This window comes from Oratosquilla oratoria, chromosome 10 (genome assembly GCF_046742065.1).
Source record: "Oratosquilla oratoria isolate Oo_2021 chromosome 10, ASM4674206v1, whole genome shotgun sequence".
Lineage (NCBI taxonomy): Eukaryota > Metazoa > Arthropoda > Malacostraca > Stomatopoda > Squillidae > Oratosquilla > Oratosquilla oratoria.
Genome location: NC_134786.1, coordinates 73609098 through 73629356, shown reverse-complemented (window position 1 = coordinate 73629356; position 20259 = coordinate 73609098). Strand labels below are relative to the sequence as shown.

Here is a 20259-nt window from a genome sequence, read left to right as displayed (position 1 = left end):
CGATCTGCTGCGGAGGTCAACGTTTCGAAGTTTATTATTTTATACTTCGTGTAGTCTGTCGTAGATTTATTTTGAGTGTTTGTATCTGCACCTACATGCGCTGATGTAACTCTAAACTAGAAAATAATTAAAGAATTTGCACATTCAGTTTATACGTTAGGGATCTTTAGCCACGCCTCTTCACAACGTTTACATAAACGAATTGCCAAACACCACCGAACAGGAGAAACACAGCGTAGGAAGAGAGGAAGGTTGCTTCCGTACTTCGACCCGGCAAAAGTTGAGAAAACTGTGTAATTCCGTGATTTAATGAGTATCAAAACTCAATGGAAATACAAATTGAAGTGGGCTATTGTTATCCAATAGTAACACAAGCCTAGACAAGCGCATCTCTAGTACACAAGAATCGCTTACATCAGAGTTGAACTTGATTTGTCAGTGTTTGACAGTTCATCGCACGCCAGTTTTCCTTCACTATGTTTAAAAGAAGTCGTTTCAGTTATAGTGGTAACGAACTTCACAGTGGAAATGATTATATGAAAAGTTTGATACGCGAGAGAAGGTAAGAGCTTACGTATTATCCAGATAGAGGAAAATCCTTTCCTCGGTGTTTAGATTAGGTAAGTATCTATAGTACATAAAAATACATAATTTCATATTATACTGTGAAACTAGTTTGTAACTGAAGGACGTAGAAATTAATAAAATGAAAGTTCCGGAATATCAACAAAAGTTGAAATTACGCAAGCGTTACCATGGGAACACTGCGCATGCGCACAATGATTTTATCTATTAAAATTAATTTTATTTCAGGTTTACATACACATATATTTAATTCCAGTTTGATTATTATATGATTTCGCCAGTTGTAATTTTGTGCTGAAATTATTTTATATTTCGCATCTCCATGTTCTGTTTGTTTTGGTAAGAAGTTGTTGCTACGTTTGGTTGACAACAGTATACAAATGCCTAGAGATCATTTATAGAAATCGGCGTTGTTAAGTCAAAACCACCCAATGGTACAATGGACACAGGGCCTAGAGAAACCGGGTAAGGGTATATACGGAATGGAGTACTTTGCATCAGATTCATCATGTAGGATAACGTCCTTTACGTAAGACGTATCACTATCAGGTTTTAAGAGCAAAATTAGGCATGTCATGTTTTTATCTTTCCTATTAATTGAGAAATTATTATTCAGAAGAGAACATGACTCCTTATTGAAAGTAACTGAATGATTAATGTCGTGTAGTAAGTTACAGTTATGTCTGACAACATATATACATCTAAGGGTAGTCCAATGAATGGATTAATCATTAAGAGTCTAAACTAAAGTCGAAACATTGACCTTGTAGATAGGTTTTGGTGTTCATACCATGGCCAGTCAGGGGACACACCACTCCCACATCTCTGCCAAACCTCACATATAGATAAGGGTGCATCCACTCCTGGCGCCACCATTGCGCATGCACTGTTTACAATGCAATCTTTTGTGGGCCGTTGTAATAAGTATGTCTCAGTTTGAATGCTTGTATTGTTCAGCGCATGCACAGGGTATTCAAATTATATTGATGTTGTGCAAGTCTATGCTAGCTAGGTCAATATGAAAATGGAATTCCTGATATTTGAGCTGAAGTAGTTCTCATGGGATGGAAAAAGTCGCTATGAGTATAATGCAATTTGATTTATCCATCTAGCTGTCCTAGTTCTCGAGATATTGCATTTTGAATGGAATTAAATCGGGCCTATTTTGTCCGAGGAAATCGGGCCGAAACGTGCGGTCTGACTGATCGCCGATCAAACGTAAACAATGACGGTTTTTACTGACAGGCACAATTTTATATAAAAAATTAGCATATGGTTGCATTATTTGACCTATCTTCTATAAGATGTGTGATTTCCATGTAATTTGATCATATAATTACGTTTTTATCCCCTGCAAAATTACCCACCACAGCTACGAATACCGTAAAATTACATGAAAATCACACATTTTAAAGAAAATAATTTGAATAATTCAATTATATGCAAGGTATTACGCTAATAACCCAATAGTAACAAACTTAATAGTGTAGTTTGATCCATACCACCAGTGATCATAGATAGCGGGCAGGACGAATCGTAGCTGTGGTCCGTAATATTACGGGGGATGAAAACGTAACTTCTCTTCGATCAAATTACATGAAAATCACACATTTTAAAGGAAATATTTAAAATAATTCAACTATAAGTCTATTACACTAATAACATAATAGTAAGAAACTTAATAGAGTGAAGTTTGGTCCATATCACCAGTGATAGATAAGATGGCGGGATGGATGTTGATGTTGTTATCCGATAATCCGACCCGATAGAAAAAAAAACTAATTTTAACAACCAATTTCTCAGCTCTACCGTAACATACTGACTTTATTTTGGTATTAGAATAATCCAAGATACTAGTAGTTTTGGTTAATTATGGTCAGTTGCCCGCACAATAAATTTGTTAGCTCATTTTTTACGTTGAAACATATACCAATTTTTGATATACTGCTGAATGCAGGCCGCCATGTTTATCTAATGTTTTTATTGACCGACATGTAACTGATGATGTGAATGTTTGAAATTTATTACGATCGTAGTAAATACACTCACGCAACATTTTTATTAATTAAATTTCCCGCGGTATGTAAATTTGGCCGTTTGAACGGCGTGCGCATAAAATGACGCGCTATTGTGCTCGTCATCGACGGTGGCGCCTCTGGTGGTGTTTGACCTACCTATCTATGCCCAATTCTTCAAATACAAACAAATTTTCACTGATTTAAACAGAAATTTAGTTATCAACCTCGGCAAAATAGTTTACCGAGTAAAAATATTAAGGTAAGACACCAAGAACAAAATATTATAATGTAAGAATATTTATTTTTAACCCATTTTCTCCCAGAAATGAGCAGCTTAAGATCATTGGCTATTCTACAGTTGAGCTTCATTTCATTACATGTAGGCATATTATGTGATACATCCAGGTCGTGTTTGTTTTTGTTTACACATGTCGGAGATAGTCTAGTAGTAGTCGTAGAGGGTGTTGTTCACAAATAATACTTACATTGTTATGGTATGAATTTCAAGATGTTGGACAGGCTATGCTATGCCTATTCCATAGCTGGCTATGGCTATGATAGCAAATATATGAAATAACTATTAGTAATATGGTCAGCATTCCTTGTTCATGACCATGAGAAGTCTCAAGACTAATAGAGGTCTAGAGACTAGACTTAATTTTCTTCTGGGTTTCATGGTAATAGATATGAGCTGTTGAAATAAGGCTGTTTATTCAGATTATCATGATTATAGATAACATGATTAAACAAAATCACTCCTTTGAAAGTAAAAATACATTATTCTTTTTTTTTTCTATATCAGTAAATTGGTGTAAAAAATAATGCACCAATATCAACGTAAATTTAAGTTAGGTCTTAGGACAGTTTCAGTACTGACTGGTTAATGTACCGAGAGGCAATATAAAGGTAAAGGCTAAGGCACCCATATATGCACTTTTTAATGTGATAGAGTTCTTTTAGCTGCGTATACATTACATTGATGAAACATGTTACATGATAGGTGTTAGAATAGTAAAGGAAGGTCCTACATTCTTTTTGACATGCTCAGGTGATTTGTTGACCCTTAAAATCTTCATATGCCAAGTTGCATGTCAATTGGGCCAGGGGTTTGGATTTATGGATGATTATCTCTAAATTGATAATAGTTGCCATGGCAACATGATAGGTGTTAGTAAGAATAGTACAAAAGGAAGGTCCTGCATTGTTTTTGACATTCTCAGATGATTTGTTGACCCATAAAACCTTCATATGCCAAGTTGCATGTCAATTGGGCCAGGCATTTGGATTTTATGGATGATTATCTCTAAATTGACAATAGTTGCCATGGCAACATGATAGATGTTAGTAAGAATAGTACAACAGGAAGGTCCTGCATTGTTTTTGACATTCTCAGGTGATTTGTTGACCCATAAAACCTTCATATGCCAAGTTGCACATCAATTGGGCCAGGCATTTGGATTTTATGGATGATTATCTCTAAATTGACAATAGTTGCCTTGCCAACATGGAAGGTGTTAGTAAAGATAGTATAAAAGGAAGGTCCTGCATTGTTTTTGACATGCTCAGGTGATTTGTTGACCCATAAAACCTTCACATGCCAAGTTACATGTCAATTGGGCCAGGGGTTTGGATTTTACTCATGATCATCTCTAAATTGACAACTTAATAGTTGCCATGAAAAGGCAGATTTGGTATGATAGAGATGTTCCACATTGTTTTTGACATGCTCAGGTAATTTGTTGACCCTTAACCCCTTCCATACGGTGCCGCACACGTAGGCGTCATGGACTTGGATCTCGGTGGCAGCAGCCAATGCCAGCCGTACGACGTGTCGTAATAATACTCGCATCATAAAATATAGTCACCGCTTATATCGATCGTTCTCTCTTCACCCGTGAATTTTGATAACCATAGAAAATGCGATTACAAAAGAATTAGAAAGAATGTCATTATGGAGGGGCGACTACAATAAATATAATCAAGACGCCGATATGGCAGCCTCGCGAATACACTCGCTCCCCATGACGCCTACGTGTGCGGCACCGTATGGAAGGGGTTAAAACTCTAGTATTCCAAATTTCAATAAAATTGGACCAGTGGTTGAGAGTTTGTGTATTTCTTTACCAAAATCTTTACAAATTACCACCCTTAATTCTAACTTTTTGTTAGGGTAAAGTCTATGCAAAAATTTGGGATAAGAAATAATTCAAAAAATCGTATCTCCCTTATTTTTCAAATTATTTAAAAAATTAAAAAAGTATTTTGTTTCTAATGAAATTGTCTTTCATATGCAACAATAATTTAAGGGATAAATTTTTTTGAAAATTTTGTGCCTGTACCTACATGTTGGAACTGGCCTGTGGTCGAGTTCATAGCTGCTCCTTGTGAGGTTATCAGATGGTAAAAAACCTGTGCAATGAAAAGAAGCATCAAGTGTACCCATCTTCAAAAACAAACTGCAAAATAGCCAAAAACTAACATCCAGTATCATCCACAGCTGTTGTAAGGTGCTGGTAAGGATAGTGGTGGATCAACTGATAGATCTTATAAAAACAAATATAATAGTGTCCAAGACAACATGGTTTTACTAGAGGATGCAGGGTACCAAATGCAGCAGTCACACAGTTCTAGGAAATACATGATTTATTTGACTTGGTTTGGTGGGTTTATCATCCCACCAGGGCATTGGCCAATATGTAGTGTTTACCTCCAGTTTTCCTTGGCCTTCACTAAAGAATTTTGCCTGTCTGGATGTCCAGGTATGGCTTCCAATTTGGCTAGGAATTTATACAGCTGGTGTTTGAAAGAGTCCACTGAGCAACCCATTTTATCTAGGACCTTTCATGGGGTGCAATTGAAGAGTCTGGCAGCTCTCTACATGAAGCTGTAATACTGTAGTGATCCAGTTCTGCCATGCTGAACAGTGTTGACAATGCAACTTCTGCCTCTGCTTTCAGGCACCTGTGACCTTATGGGGTTTGTGTCAGATTTTGCACTTTTTCCTCCATTATTTTCCATGAATATATTAAATGAAGCTGCTTTGCTGTGTCATGCTGAACTGCTTCAGAACCAGGGCAGTGGGCAAGATGCAGGAGCCAAGATAAGAGGGAGGGAAGGGAGTGAATGGGAATGGAATGGATGGGAGTGGATTTTATGGCTTTGTTTTTTTGGCTACCTCCCTTGTAAGGGGGAAAAAAGCCTTTGGTATATGTATGTGTGTATATTATGGTGTACCTATCCCATCTTCTCTCCAAAGAGTAGAGATTCAGGGACTATTTTGTAACCAATCTGTGAAAGCTCGCTTCTTCTCTTCTACAACCTTCTTTGTTTCCTCATCCCACCATTCACTACCCTTTCTTCTATTTCTCCCTGTCCTTCTTGTTCCACACACCATCCTTGCACACTTTATGACTCCCTCCTTGAACCATCCCCATTCCTCCTCCACACCCAGCTCTACTCTACCCTTTACTCCCTCCCACTCCTCCTTCAGCTTCTTTCCGTACTCCTTCTCCTTTTCCTTTTCATTCAAAGAGTTCACTCTAAGAACCTCCCTACCTTTTGTCCCTTTCCTCTTTCTCCATCTATCCTCCACTCTCAACTTACCTTCCACCAAAAAATGATCTGATATTCCCCCACCCTCTCCCCTTAGCACATGTACATCCTTAACTCTTCCTATCATAATCCTGTTTACCACTACATAATCCATTAGTGTTCTATCTACCACCCTTCCCTCCACCACCCTCTCAAAGGATTACAAAGGCGGAGCATGCCGACAGGAGACCTTTTGGTCCATATCTAGGTCGGATGCGAAAAAAAAATTGATAAATAAAAACTATGATAATGCAAATAACAAATAAAATACATAAATAAATGCATAGGTATAGTTAGATAATAAACAAACAGGTAAATAGTAAATAATAATGAATTGACATATAACTAATAATAAATGAAAATCAAAACAGACAAATGATAACAAAACAAAAACAAATAATATGAAATAAATTATAATCATTACAGCATCTTGCTTAGGTGTTTATCTAAATGATTTTTAAAGTTTCGAACTGAACTACATTGCACTACCTGTGCAGGAAGTTTATTCCATTCATTAACTACACGGTTGGCGAAGTTGTTTCTACCTACTTCCAAATTGAATCTATTTCCGGACAGTTTGAGACCATTGTTTCTTGTCTGTTGTCATATATATACATATATATATATACATATACACACATATACATACATTCATATATATATATATATATATATATATATATATGTACATATACATACATACATACATACATATACACACACACATATTTACATATAGTATATACATAAACATATATATATGTATATATACATATACATAAATACATATATACGTACTTATACATACACATACAAATACATACACATATATATACACACACATATATATATATATATATTACTTGGATGATGGAGAACACAAACACAGGGGAAGGCTCGGAACCCCATGCACTCCAACGCCCCGCCCGCGGAGAACCTCTCCCATGTGTACTTATGCTTGCCTTTCTTCCGAAACACTGTTTTTGCTATCATCTACTCTCTTTCTAGACACAATTCCACCATCAACTCTCCACTACGATTCTTTCCTGGAACTCCACATTTCCCAACCACTCCATCGATTGGACCATTTCCTACCCTAGCATTAAGGTCTCCCAGTACTATTACATTGACATTTCTTCCTAAATCCTCTATGCACTCATTTAGATCTATCCAAAAGGCCTCCCTTTCTTCTACACTCTTCTCACTGCCAGGCCCATATGCACTTACAAAGACCCACATCTCCTTTCCCAGTTTCACCTTCATCCACATTATCCTTGAGGAAACCTCCTTCCACTCCACTACCCATTTACCTATCTCTTCACTTACTAGAATAGCCACCCCTTCCCTCCCTCGCCCTCTCTTCACTCCTGATAACCTCCCACTTACACTCACCCTTCCCTTTCAACTTAGTTTCACTCAAAGCCAACACATCCACCTTTCTTCTCACACACATACTACCTATCTCTTCCCTTTTAAAATATACATGGATAAATTAGAAAGAGTACAGATGAGTGCAACAAAACTTGTGTCAGAACTGAGACATCTATCATATGAAGAACAATTAAGGAATTTGCATTTGACTACTTTGCATTTTAGGAGAAAGTGGGCAGATGTTAAATTATGCATGGTCTGGACTCCATGAATACAGATACAAGGTGGCCCGGATGCCCCAACCACCATATGCTGCAACCCATTCACAACTGGAACACCAGAGGTCACAATTTAAAACTTAAGTTTATTCAGGCTACAGGAGTCCAAGCAAATTTCTTTCAATTATAGAGTCATGAGAGATAGGAATAACCTCAAGTCAGCAACAGTGAGTGCTACCTCAGTTAGTCATTTTAAAACAGCAGTAAAAGAAGAATGGAAAAAAAAACATAAATTGACCTGTATATTTACCAGTTCATATAGTAGACTGATTGGACCACCACCTGACACACCTGGCACTTGAGACTTTCAAGAGAGTTATACTTGGTATACAGTAATTGAACAACTTGGTCACCAATCTGTCAGTCAATTCGATGCAGAACAAAGTCACGATGGTTATACAGTGATATGCCGCCCAGGTCTTATTCTAGCTCCAACAGTCCCGACTTCCACCAGCTCTGTCTGTTGACTGTTCCCTTGTGGTCCTTCTCTCTTCCTCCACCCTTCATGCTTTGGAATTTCAGAGTTTTGAAGTTTCTGAGTTTTGGAGTTTGAAGCTTCAGAGTTTCGAGCTTCAAATCCAAAGTCGACAATACTCTTTCAAACCACTCTGTTCTCTCCAACTGTAATTGATTTATTAAATAATCAGCTGTTTATATATATACAATTCTGCCTAAAATTTTGTGAGTCATAAGTGATCTGTGACAATGTAGTATAATGGAATTTGGAAAAAGTAAAAAAAAAAAAGAATATCAGGACAATATAAAATCAGTGCAAAGGAAGTAAAGAAAGTTGGTTCCGAAAATAACCTAGGAGTAATCACCAAAGGCATGTCCCCAGACAAGCATATAAACAAAATAGTCAGAGAAAGCTACTATGGACACCCAGTACAAAAAAGAATATAAGTAAAAATCGAAAGAATCCAAAGATGACCCTGACACTTTCAAAATATGAGCAAAGATTGTCTAAACTGGAACTACCAACCCTGGAACAAAGAAGAGAAAGAGGTGATCTATTGGTCATTTACAGAATCCTGAAAGGCATGGAAGTCCTTGACAGAGAAGACCTATTAAAGTGGGAAAGAAGAAGAACAAGGGGACATGAAAAGAATCCCAAAAAGAATAGTTATAGAAGAGATCTGAAAAAAAAAATGTTTTCCACATAGAGTGGTAGATGTCTGGAACAAATTGCATGAAACAAGTGTGCAAGAATTTAAGATCAAACTATATGTTGCAAGATACAAAGATGGGTCACCACAAGCACAAGTACCGGTATATTTACATATACAGACGCTCCTCAACTTATGTTTTAGTTACGTTCCGAACGGCCGAACATAACGTGAAAATGAACGTAAGTTGTTACTGTACGTTCCAGTAATGTATGACCATTCATACTGTACTATACATCCATAAATTCTATTACCGTATCTTATAAAACACCCCTAAATCATTAATTATAAACATAACATTGTAAAATAATAACATTAATTTCAAATAATTTAAATTCAAGCAACATAAAGTGAGATGGTGGAGGAGGAGGAGGAGGAGGCAAGGCACGTTCAGTCTGTCATTTGTGCCATGTAAACAATGGACGCAGCATCATGCGTAAGTATTGTTTGCACGTCTCGTACTACAGAGAGCGCGCTAAACTAAAAAATTCACTAAAAAAATACAATTTTTTTTAGTTCAAACGTAAAATAAAAAAAATGTAAAACGAATGAACGTAAGTAGAGGAGCATCAGTATACACAGAAATAATCCTTTGTAAATATCTATCCTCTGTTTTATTTTCACTCTTTAAGTTTTTGAAGAACATTTCCTTTAACATTCAACTTTGTTTTGCATATAGTTGTACGCCCCCCAGCCAGCCTGAACATGCCCGGTCAACCCATATACCAAGGTAAGATGATTAAAATAAGTTGATATAATTACTTTTTAACTTTCTACAGTACTAGCATACTATAATGATTCATTTTAATGACACCAATTAAATTACAGTCAAACCTCGAAAGCCCGGACCCCGAATGCCCGGACCCTCATATGACCAGTCGAAATGAACAAAGGGCGGACTTTTCAAGCAAAGTTCCCTATTTGTCCGGTAGGTGGCAGCGACGGCCGTACACGTGTACTCAAACCCGGCCCAGTCAAGCCGCCACCAGGGCTGCCGTTTTGTAGAATTTTGTACCAAAACGTAGTAAAATAGCGGCATGTGGCAACTGCACAAGGACATGAATTTTTTTCTACATTTCAGCGGGCTGTTAAAAACGTTCAAAAACTCAAACTTTTGTTTATAAATCATAGAACTAGTTATCAAATAATAAATGGTACATCAAAATATGACTTTTATTGGTAATTGTGTTACTTATAAAATATTATACCCCAAAAGATACGTGTTTACCGTGTACTGTAGAAAAAAATTCTACGCTAAAGTTTAAGCTTTCTTTTAGCGATAATAATATAAAAAAATAATTTTTATATCTTACTGAATATGTTAGGGCATGGGGGCCTTATATACATTCAAGAATAAAAAACTAGAACCACCATTTTGTCAAAGTTTGACAAGTATATCTTGCTATGAAAGTCATCACACGCCCGAGAAAAATGTATGCCCCGGTATGGCAACACTCCCATTCTACACGGCAGTGTAGAAAACGTGGCAACCCTGGCCGCCACCACTGTCCCGCGTGCATACCTTCCGATATTTACAGTGTACGTAATAAAAAATACAGTACAGTACACTGTATATACAGTACATTTATATGCCTGTATTACAGTTATTATTACAGAATTATTAGTATTATAGCATTATTATTACAGTATTGCTATTATTACAGTGTTAGAGTATTATCCTTATGTGTTTCTATGCCATACCATACATTACCTATACGTATACCGCTATGAAAATCTACGGTTGTTAGGGCGATATTTTCGATGACCGGACCAACCTTCCCCCCAATTAGTCCGGGCTTTCGAGGTTTGACTGTATTTGAATGAACAACAGACCCCAGACAGGAAAGAATATTGATTAATCATGGCCACTTTTTGTCAAGAATCGGTTCTTTAGATGAATGAATTTGGTATTTACATACATATACCAAAAGCTTTTTCCCCCTTACACAGGGGATAGCCAAAAAGAAATAGGCATAGAAACCACTCCCACCCATTCCATTCCCTACACATTCTGCTCCCCTCCCTCCCTCTTTTCTTGGCACCTCCTGGATGACGGGTCATCCCTGCATCCTGTCCACTGCCCTGGGTCAGAAGCAGTGTCGCAAGACACAGCACATCCACAGCAAGGCCGCTTCATAAATTCGGCGACCCCCCTCTCCATCCCCTCATGCAGGAAAGGAGAAGACGGGGAGAAATCCCTTCGAGCTGCGTCAATTTTTTTCTCATACATACTTCCTCACCCCCTTCCCCCACCCACTCCCCCTCATGCATCCATACACAACCCTTCTCCATTCACTCCTATCTTCTGTCCTCTCCCATCCTTCCTCAACAGACATTCCTCTCTTTTGTAATGCCCCTTTCACCCCATCTATCCATCTCATCCTAGGATGCCCCCTCATATTCACTCCCTCCACCTCTGCCCTCCACACCTCTTTAACTAATCTTTCTTCACTCATTCTTTCCATGTGTCCAAACCATCCTAATACTCTTTCATCAACCCTATCTCCCAGTTCCCTTTCCACCCCTGTTCTCCTCCTCACCTCCTCATTTCTCACTCTATCTAGCCTAGTAACCCCAATCATACTTCTCAGACATTTCATCTCAAACACATTCAAACTCCTTCTCTCTTCCTCTCTTATACCCCATTTGGGGTATTGGGTGCATGTTATTGTGGCAGAGTAGCATGCAGTTGATACTTTAGGGTCTATATGGGGCGCCCCTACAGACCACAGCCACACATCATTTTGTGATAGAGGAAAACTCTGTTCATAGAGAAATGATGACACTATTATACTACGACTGTCCCTCCATTATGCTGTCCCCCAACCTCTTGTTTCTGTCCTGCACAATTTCTCTCTGAATATTCATTTCCTTTTTTTTGCCTATCCTGTGGTGGGGGAAGAGAATGCCGCCACCAAGTCTTTCCACTTGAGTCGTAAGAGGCGACAAAAAACGGGACGGGGGATGGGATTAGGAGTCCTGCTACCTGTATCCCCAAAGGGGACATTCCTAAAAAAAGTAAAGGCATAAGAGGGTCTGGGAGTTTTCCAACCAGTACCCTAAGGTTTGGGTCTTTGAATGTGCGTGGATGTGGTACAGATGAGAGTAAAAGGGAAGAGATAGGCAGTATATTTGTGAGAAGAAAGATGGATGTGCTGGCTTTGAGTGAAACTAAAATGAAAGGGAGGGGCAAGTGTGAGTTTGGGAGTGTAGCTGAGAGGTACTCAAGAGTGAAGAGGGGGCGAGGGAGAGAAGGGGTGACTATATGAGTAAGTGAATAGATAAGTAAGCATGTAGTGGAGTGGAAGGAGGTTTCATCAAGGTTGATGTGGATGAAGGTGAAGCTGGGAAGGGAGATGTGGGTTTTTTTAAGTGCGTATGGGCCTGGTAGTGAGAAGAGCGTAGAGGAAAGGGAGGCTTTTCGGATAGATATAAATGAGTGCATAGAAGGATTAGGGAGAAATGTCAATGTAATTGTATTGGGAGACCTTAATGCTAGGGTAGGAAACGAACCAATAGAGTGATTGGGAAGTATGGAGTTCCATGTAAAAATCGTAGTGGGGAATTGATGGAGATGTGTCCTGAAAGAGAGTTGATGATAGCAAATACAGTGTTTAGGAAGAAAGTCAAGCATAAGTACACATGGGAGAGGGTGGTGGATGGAAGGGTGGCAGATAGAGCATTAATGGACTATATAGTGGTGACCAGGAGTAGGGTAGGAAGAGTTAAGGATGTACATGTTCTAAGGGGAGAGAGTGGGGGAATATCAGATCATTTTCTGGTAGAAGGTAAATTGAGAGTGGAGAATAGGTGGATAAAGAGGAAAAGTGCAGAAGGTAGGGAGGTACTTAGAGTGAACTGCTTAAATTAGAAAGAAAAGGAGAATGAGTATAAGAAGAAGCTGAGAGAGGAGTGGAGGAGGAATGGGGATGGTTCAAGGAGGGAGTCATAAGGTGTGCAAAGATGGTGTGTGGAACAAGGAGGGCAGGAGGAAATAGAAGGAAGGGTAGTGAATGGTGGGATGAGAAAGCAAAGAAGGGTGTAGAAGAGAAGAAGCAGGCATTCATAGATTGGTTACAAATTAGGATGAGGGAATCGTATGAGAGGTACAAAGTAAAGAGAAGGGAAGTTAAACATAAGATAAAGGAAGCAAAGAGGAGAGCAGATGTGAAATGGGGTAAGAGTATGACAGAAAATTTTGAAAGTAATAAAAAGATGTTTTGGAAAGAAATTAAAAGAGGAAGAGGAGGCAAATCAAGTAGAGAAAAGATGGAGAGATGATAATGGAAGAGAAGGCAGTGAGAGGAAGGTGGGCAGAGTATTTTAGGGAGTTGCCAAATGTGATGGAGGATAGGGAGGGAAAGATAGTTGCAGTGGGAAGCGCTAAAAAAATGAGTGATGCATGAGGAAAATGGAGGAGAAATAGGGAAAAAATGAAGTGAAAGCAGCTGTTAAGATGATGAGAGCAGGTAAGGCACCTGGTCTGGATGGATGCCATGCAGAATGTCTGAAGAAAGGAGGTACAGTGATGGTGGGCTGGCTGGTGAGGCTATTTAACCCTTAACAGGTAAAGGTCTTTTTGACAAACGATTCAGGTAAAGCGGGGTCTGACAGACCCCAAACACAAAAAATAAAAAAAAAATACTTCTACTGCATTTATTGACATAGAAATAAATAAATATGTACTTCAACTTATATTCTTCCATTTACATGCTTAAAAGTGACTATAATTGTTAGACATATATTTTAATGAAAATTACAAAAAAAATTATGAAAAATAAGATATTGTTGACTTCAGAGGGTGCTTGACTGAAAGCATAAAACATGAAGCGGTTGGTCATCATCATTTTGTAGAGACCAATGTCCCAACTATCTTTAAGGAAAAGCAGAGCTACAACAAATGAATAATGAATGTGTTTCATAAACCATGAAATCTGAAGAAAAAAAATGAGGCGATTATTTTGACTGACCAATTTTACGCAAAAATTATGGACTGGTTTTAATGAAATTTTCAGGGAAGGTTGATACTAGGTCCAGCAAACAATCTATAAGTTTTTAATGGTATCTAAGTTTATTATTTATAAGTTTTTATGGCTCTAAGCACTCCTACCCTGACTCAGCAAAACCCCATCCTTCGTTGACGGAAGTTTGTGGTCTCAGAGGGTTTTGAGTTTTCTTGAGAGGACATGAGCCAAGCAATTCATACATAATGCTAGTGATAATGAAGTACATATTTTATTGGATATACTGAAAGTGGAATTTGTGATACTGAAGAATCTAATTGCAGTCATCGCAGATGGGGGTTGAATGGTCCTGACACACTGGTCTTTTGCAGTGTAGGCAGTAGTTCTTGGTCTTCCTGTCAGACTTCCGGTCACACAAGGCACATCGCTTTCTCATAGAAGAGGTATCCGCTTGCTGATGGGGCATGTTCAAGCCAAAGACTGTTCTGATGGTCATCAAAGTACTTTTGTGCATCCCCTTGAAGTTCATCCTCTCCTCTGCCCATGGCCGTATCATCTCTTCTGCCAGCTCAATCAGATACTTCCGGCGTGATGAAAGTTCCACCTGTCCATCACGTTTCCTCATTTCATTGCAGGTGATATAGGAGTTGACACCGGCGGCGTTGACCAGTCCGTACATTATGCACAAAGGCCACCGTTTGGTTTTTCGGCTGCACGTATATCGGGCACACATTTGATCAAACGCGTCAACCCCTCCTTTTGTGTTGTTATAATACAAGATGATTTCTGGCTTCCCACAGTCATCCATAACAGGTTGTTGGTGCATTGAGGAGATCAACTGCACAAATTTTTTCTTCTTGTCAGGTAAATGTGACACAAGTGCCATGGTTGTGTCAAAGAGGAAAGCCGTGCACCCTTTTCTGATGACCGTCTTGTCTGTCATCAGAGCTGGTACTTGTGGCTTCTTGTCCCTCAGTGTGCCTACATATGTGAGCCCATAATTTTTCAAAAGATCTTGTACAAGGGGGATAGATGAGAACCAGATGCATGTGTGGGAATAGAGTGGCTGAGGTGTCCTAAAATGTGGCGAGATGTCACATCTTATGATGATATGAGAATAGTGTGAGAAGAAACATATCAACAGAACAGAAAATATCAAACATTTATATGTGATACAAAATATGTGATACAAATTAAATTTGAACTAAAAGAGGGGAAGGATGAAATAAATTACAGCTGTATGTGTGGGAATAGAGTGACTGAGGTGCCCTAAAATGTGGCGAGATGTCACATTTTATGATATGAGAATAGTGTGATCTTGTTGTGAGAAGAAACATATTAACAGAACAGAAAATATTAAGCATTCATATGTGATACAAAATATGTGATACAAATTAAATTTGAACAAAAGAGGGAAGGATAAATCAATCAAATAAAATGTGGCGGAATGTCATGCTTTATGATAATATGAGTATAGTGTGACCATGATATGAAAAGAAACTCACATTACCAGAACAGAAATTAAACATTGTGATAAAAATTAATGTGATCAAAAGAGGGAAAATGGAATAGATTAAATAAATAAATTAAATAAATAAATTAAATAGATAAATAAAATCAAACTCGGATGTATGTTTTTCTGTTGATAAAAAAGAAGAAATTATTATTTACCCATAAGTATAAATGATAAAACATTTATATGACATGAACAAACCTCAGGTAAAGTGGGGTCTGACAAACCCCACGCTACTCACACCTCAGGTAAAGTGGGGTCTGACTGACCCCACGGTACTCACACCTCAGGTAAAGTGGGGTCAGACGGGCTCAAAAGCTCTATAAAGCTTATATAGAGCAAGATTCAGGAATGGCCCTATCACCCCATTAAACTACTCCACTGACCAAGAAGGTATATGGGAGTACATATCTGTATGTAATATATTAGTATATTAAAATTAAAAAACAAGAGAGTGAGTGAGTGGTTTGAAGTAAAGGTGGGACTTCGTCAAGGATGCGTTATGTCGCCCTGGCTGTTCAACTTATACATGGATGGGGTGGTGCGAGAGGTGAATGCTAGGGTAGTGAGTCAGGGATTGGAGATGGTTAAAGAAAATGGAGAAAAGTGGGAGGTGAGCCAGTTGTTGTTTGCGGATGACACTGCGCTTGTGGCAGGGTCAGAGGAGGGATTGAGGAAGCTGGTGGCAGAGTTTGGGAGAGTATGTGATAGAAGAAAGCTGAAGATAAATGTGGGTAAAAGTAAGGTGATGAGATGTACAAGGGGTGAAAGTGGCAGTAGACTGGAAGTGAACATTAAGGGAGAGCGACTGGAGGAAGTGGATAGTTTTAGATACTTGGGTGCAAGTGTAGCAGGAAAAGGTGGAGTGAAGGTGGAGGTAGAATGTAGATTGAGAGAAGCGAGTAAATGCCTTGGTGGTTTAAAGAGTGTAATGAGGAATAGACATTTGGGAATGGATGCGAAGAGGAGACTGTATGAAGGAGTGATTGTGCCAACAGCACTGTATGGGGCAGAAACGTGGAACATAAGAGAAGAAGAGAGAAGGAGTTTGAATGTGTTTGAGATGAGGTGTCTGAGAAGTATGATGGGGGTTACTAGGCTAGATAGAGTGAGAAATGAGGAGGTGAGGAGGAGAACAGGGGTGAAAAAGGATTTGGGAGATAGGGTTGATGAAAGAATATTAGGATGGTTTGGACACATGGAAAGAATGAGTGAAGAAAGACTAGTAAAAGAGGTATGGAAGGCAGATGTGGAGGGAGTGAACATGAGGGGACGTCCTAGGATGAGATGGATGGATGGGGTGAAGGGGGCTTTGGGGAAGAGGGGAATGTCTGTTGAGGAAGGAAGGGAGAGGACGGAAGACAGAGGTGAGTGGAGAATGGTTGTATATGGATGATGTGACTGCATGAGGAGGAATGGGCGGGGGGTGGGGTAGTATGTGTGAGTAAATTTTGACGCAGCCCGAAGGGATTTCTCCCCGTCCTCGCATTATATGCAAAGGGGGACGGAGAGGCGGGGTCGCCGATTAAATGAAGCGGCCTTGCTGTGGATGTGCTGTGTCTTGCGACACTGCTTCTGACCCAGGGCGGTGGGCAGGGTGCAGGGATGACCCATCATCCAGGAGGTGCTCAGATGAGAGGGAGGGTGGGAGGGGTGTGGAGTGTATTTAGGGATGAAATGGGTGGGAGTGTTTTTATGCCTTTCCCTTTTTGGCTACCTCCCTTGGAAGGGGGAAAAGGCCTTGGTATATGTATGTATGTAAAAAGCAAAAAATTATGGGGTCTGTCTGACCCCACTTTACCTGTTAAGGGTTAATGTCTGTTTGAGAGAGGGTAGAGTGCTGGAGGACTGGAAGAGTGCCTGAATAGATTCGCTTTACAAGGGGAAGGGTGACAAGTGTGAGTATAGTAGTTTCAGAGGGATATGCTTGTTGAGTGTAGTTGAGAAGGCTTATGGGAGGGTCTTGATTGAGAGGATTAGGAGAGGGAGTAAATGGTGAGGAACAATGTGGTTTTAGGACAGATAGGGGTTGTGTAGATCAGATATTTGTGGTAAGACAGATATGTGAGAAAGCTATAGGAAAAGGTAAGGATGTTTTTTGGCTTTTATGGATCTGGAAAAGGCTTATGACAGGGTAGACAGGAAGGCACTGTGGGAGGTATTGCAGATATATGGGATAGGAAAAAAGCTGTTAAGAGCAGTCAAGAGTTTTTACGAGAGTAGTAGAGCTTGTGTTAGGATTAGAAATGGAGAGAGTGAATGGTTTGAGGTAAAGGTAGGACTTTGTCAGGGATGTGTTATGTTGCTCTGGCTGTTCAATCTATACATGGATGGGGTGGTCCAAGAGGTGAATGCAAGGGTAGTGGGTCAGGGATTGGAGATGGTTAAAGAAAATGGAGAAAAGTGGGAAATAAGCCAGTTGTTGTTTGGTGATGACACTGCGCTTGGAGCAGGATCAGAGGAGGGATTGCGGAAGTTAGTGACAGAGTTTGAGAAGGTCTGTGAAAGAAGGAAGCTGAAGATAAATGTAGGCAAAAGTAATGTGATGAGATGTACAAGGGGAGAGAGTGACAGCAGGTGGGAAGTGAGCATTAAGGGTAAAAGACTGGAGGAAGTGGATAGTTTTAGATACTTGGGTGCAAATGTGGCAGGAAAGGGAGGAGTTGGGGTGGAGGTAGAATATAGATTGAGAGAAGCAAGTAAATGCCTTGGTGGATTAAAAAGTGTAATGATAAATAGACATCTGGGAATGGATGCTAAGAGGAGGTTATATGAAGGAGTGATTGTGCCAACAGCACTGTATGGGGCAGAAACATGGAGCATAAGAGAGGAAGAGAGAAGGAATTTGATATTTACAAAAGCAAAATGTATCATATATATTGTATGCTTTCCCTTTACAGGGGGTTAAATTGATATACTGTATTCTGAAGTATAATCAGCAATTAAAGTGAAAATATGATTTTATGCTATGTAATTCATATATTGTATTATAAGGAATGCCTAAGAAGTATGTTAGGAGTTACTAGGCTGGATAGATTGAGAAACAAGAAGGACAGTGGGGTTGGAAAAGGAGTTAGGGGATAGGGTTGATAAAAGAATATTGGGATGGTTTGCACACATGGAAAGAATGAGTGAAGAAAGATTAGTAAAAGAAGTGTGGAAGGCAGAGGTGGATGGAGTGAATGTGGGGGTGACTAAGGATGAGATGAGATGGATGGAGTAAAAGGGGCATTGGGAAAGGGAAGTCTGTTGAGGAAGAAAGGGAGAAGACAGAAGATAGGGGTGAGTGGAAAATGGTTGTGTATGGATGATCCTGTGATGCATGGAATGAAGTGGGTGGGGGATTGGGAGTAGGAAGTATGTTTGAATGATATTCTGACACAGCCCAAAGGGATTTCTCCCAGTCTTCTTTTTTTCTGCATGAGGGGATGGAGAGGGAGTTGCCAATTAAATGAAGCAGCCTTGCTGTGGATGTGCTGTGTCTTGCTACACTGTTTCTGACCCAGGGCAAGTGTGTGAGATGCAAAGATGACCCATCATCCAGAAAGAGTCAAGAAAAGAGGAAGTGATGAGTGGTGAATGGGAGTGGAGTACGAGTATGTGGGGATGAAATGAGTGGGAGTGGATTTATGCCTCTGACTTTGGCTGCCTCCCTTGTAAGGGGGAAAAAGCCCTTGGTATATGTATATATTATAAGGAAAAGTGTTACACTTGACAAGTTCCATGTCCAAATATCATGCTTAATTTTAAATGAATTTATGGTTATAGCTTGCAGTAAGTCATCCATTAGGCTTTTCCAAGAGTTGATGCATATATATGGAAAACTGTTAAACTCATTCCAACATGGGGGCTTGAATTTGTGCCCATGACTTCATGACACCCTCTCATTCCAGTTTTAAACATCTTCTTTGTTAGTTTTGTCTATCCCCTATTAATAAGCTCAACAGTTATCAAGTCACCTCTCAGTGATGGCAGCCAGTGCTTCTAATCTCTTTGTACAATTTATCTTCAAGGCTGGGAACAATTTGACCACTGCTCTGTCTTCATTCAACCTTGTTTATATCTTTCCCTCTTGTGCAGAGCCCCCACTACTGCTGTTTATATCTAAAATATATAAGTTATGTGATTTCTTTCATCTTGCCTATGTAGTGAAAAGCCATTTTTATGTTCAATAAGTTGAATGTTTCAAAAAGTTTTGCCAATAAGTATATCAGGTGATAAGTTATCCATGACTAAGACTCCTATAGTTTTTTCTTTTGTTTTTGTAATTGGCTTATTTCCCATAAAGTAATTCATTTTTTTTTCTTCTTCTTTCTTTTCTTTTCTTTTCTTTGAAGTTCATTTACAATACTTGGCTTGAGGCATATATATCTAGATCTTATAACAGTTTGGCAGTGTGTATATGTTCAATAAGGTGCCCCTGAGTGCTAAAGCAGTTGGTTGTATTAAGAAAAGATCAGATAACTTTGTGGATAGGAATGACAGTTGGTAAGGAACATGGAACTGCCTAGTGTAGGCCTTGTGGTCTCTTGCAGTCTCCTCCTTTCTTATGTTCCTATGTACATGGTGTGTTCCCCTTATTGTAATGTACAAGAATAGAGCAATGCTCATGCTGTCCCTTTTATTTGTCACAGGCAGTCAAATATAGGTTTGAATATGTTTGTGTTTTATAATGTTGTAGCCAGACCTTGGGTTCATGAGTTCAAATCCTGGATGGTAGAAGTTGAAAGTGATCGGCATTCCTTTTTGAGTGGAGATTAGTCTCCAGTCATA

At 39.2% G+C, this 20259-nt stretch overlaps 1 protein-coding gene across 7 annotated transcripts in view; it reads left to right on the top strand.

Annotated features, from left to right (window-relative positions):
- Nucleotides 1-242: 242 nt before the first annotated feature.
- Nucleotides 243-20259, top strand: part of LOC143029302 (ethanolamine-phosphate phospho-lyase-like) — an 86995-nt gene continuing 66978 nt past the window's right edge. For 5 of the 7 annotated variants that reach the window (XM_076192048.1, XM_076192053.1, XM_076192050.1 and 2 more), the window contains exon 1: nt 243-562. In XM_076192048.1, coding sequence (XP_076048163.1) covers nt 477-562 — 86 coding nt within the window. In that variant the 5' untranslated portion in view covers nt 243-476. Of the gene's footprint in view, nt 563-893; nt 1051-9688; nt 9740-20259 lie in introns of those variants that run through there. The other 2 variants (XM_076192054.1, XM_076192055.1) reach the window with 2 other exon arrangements.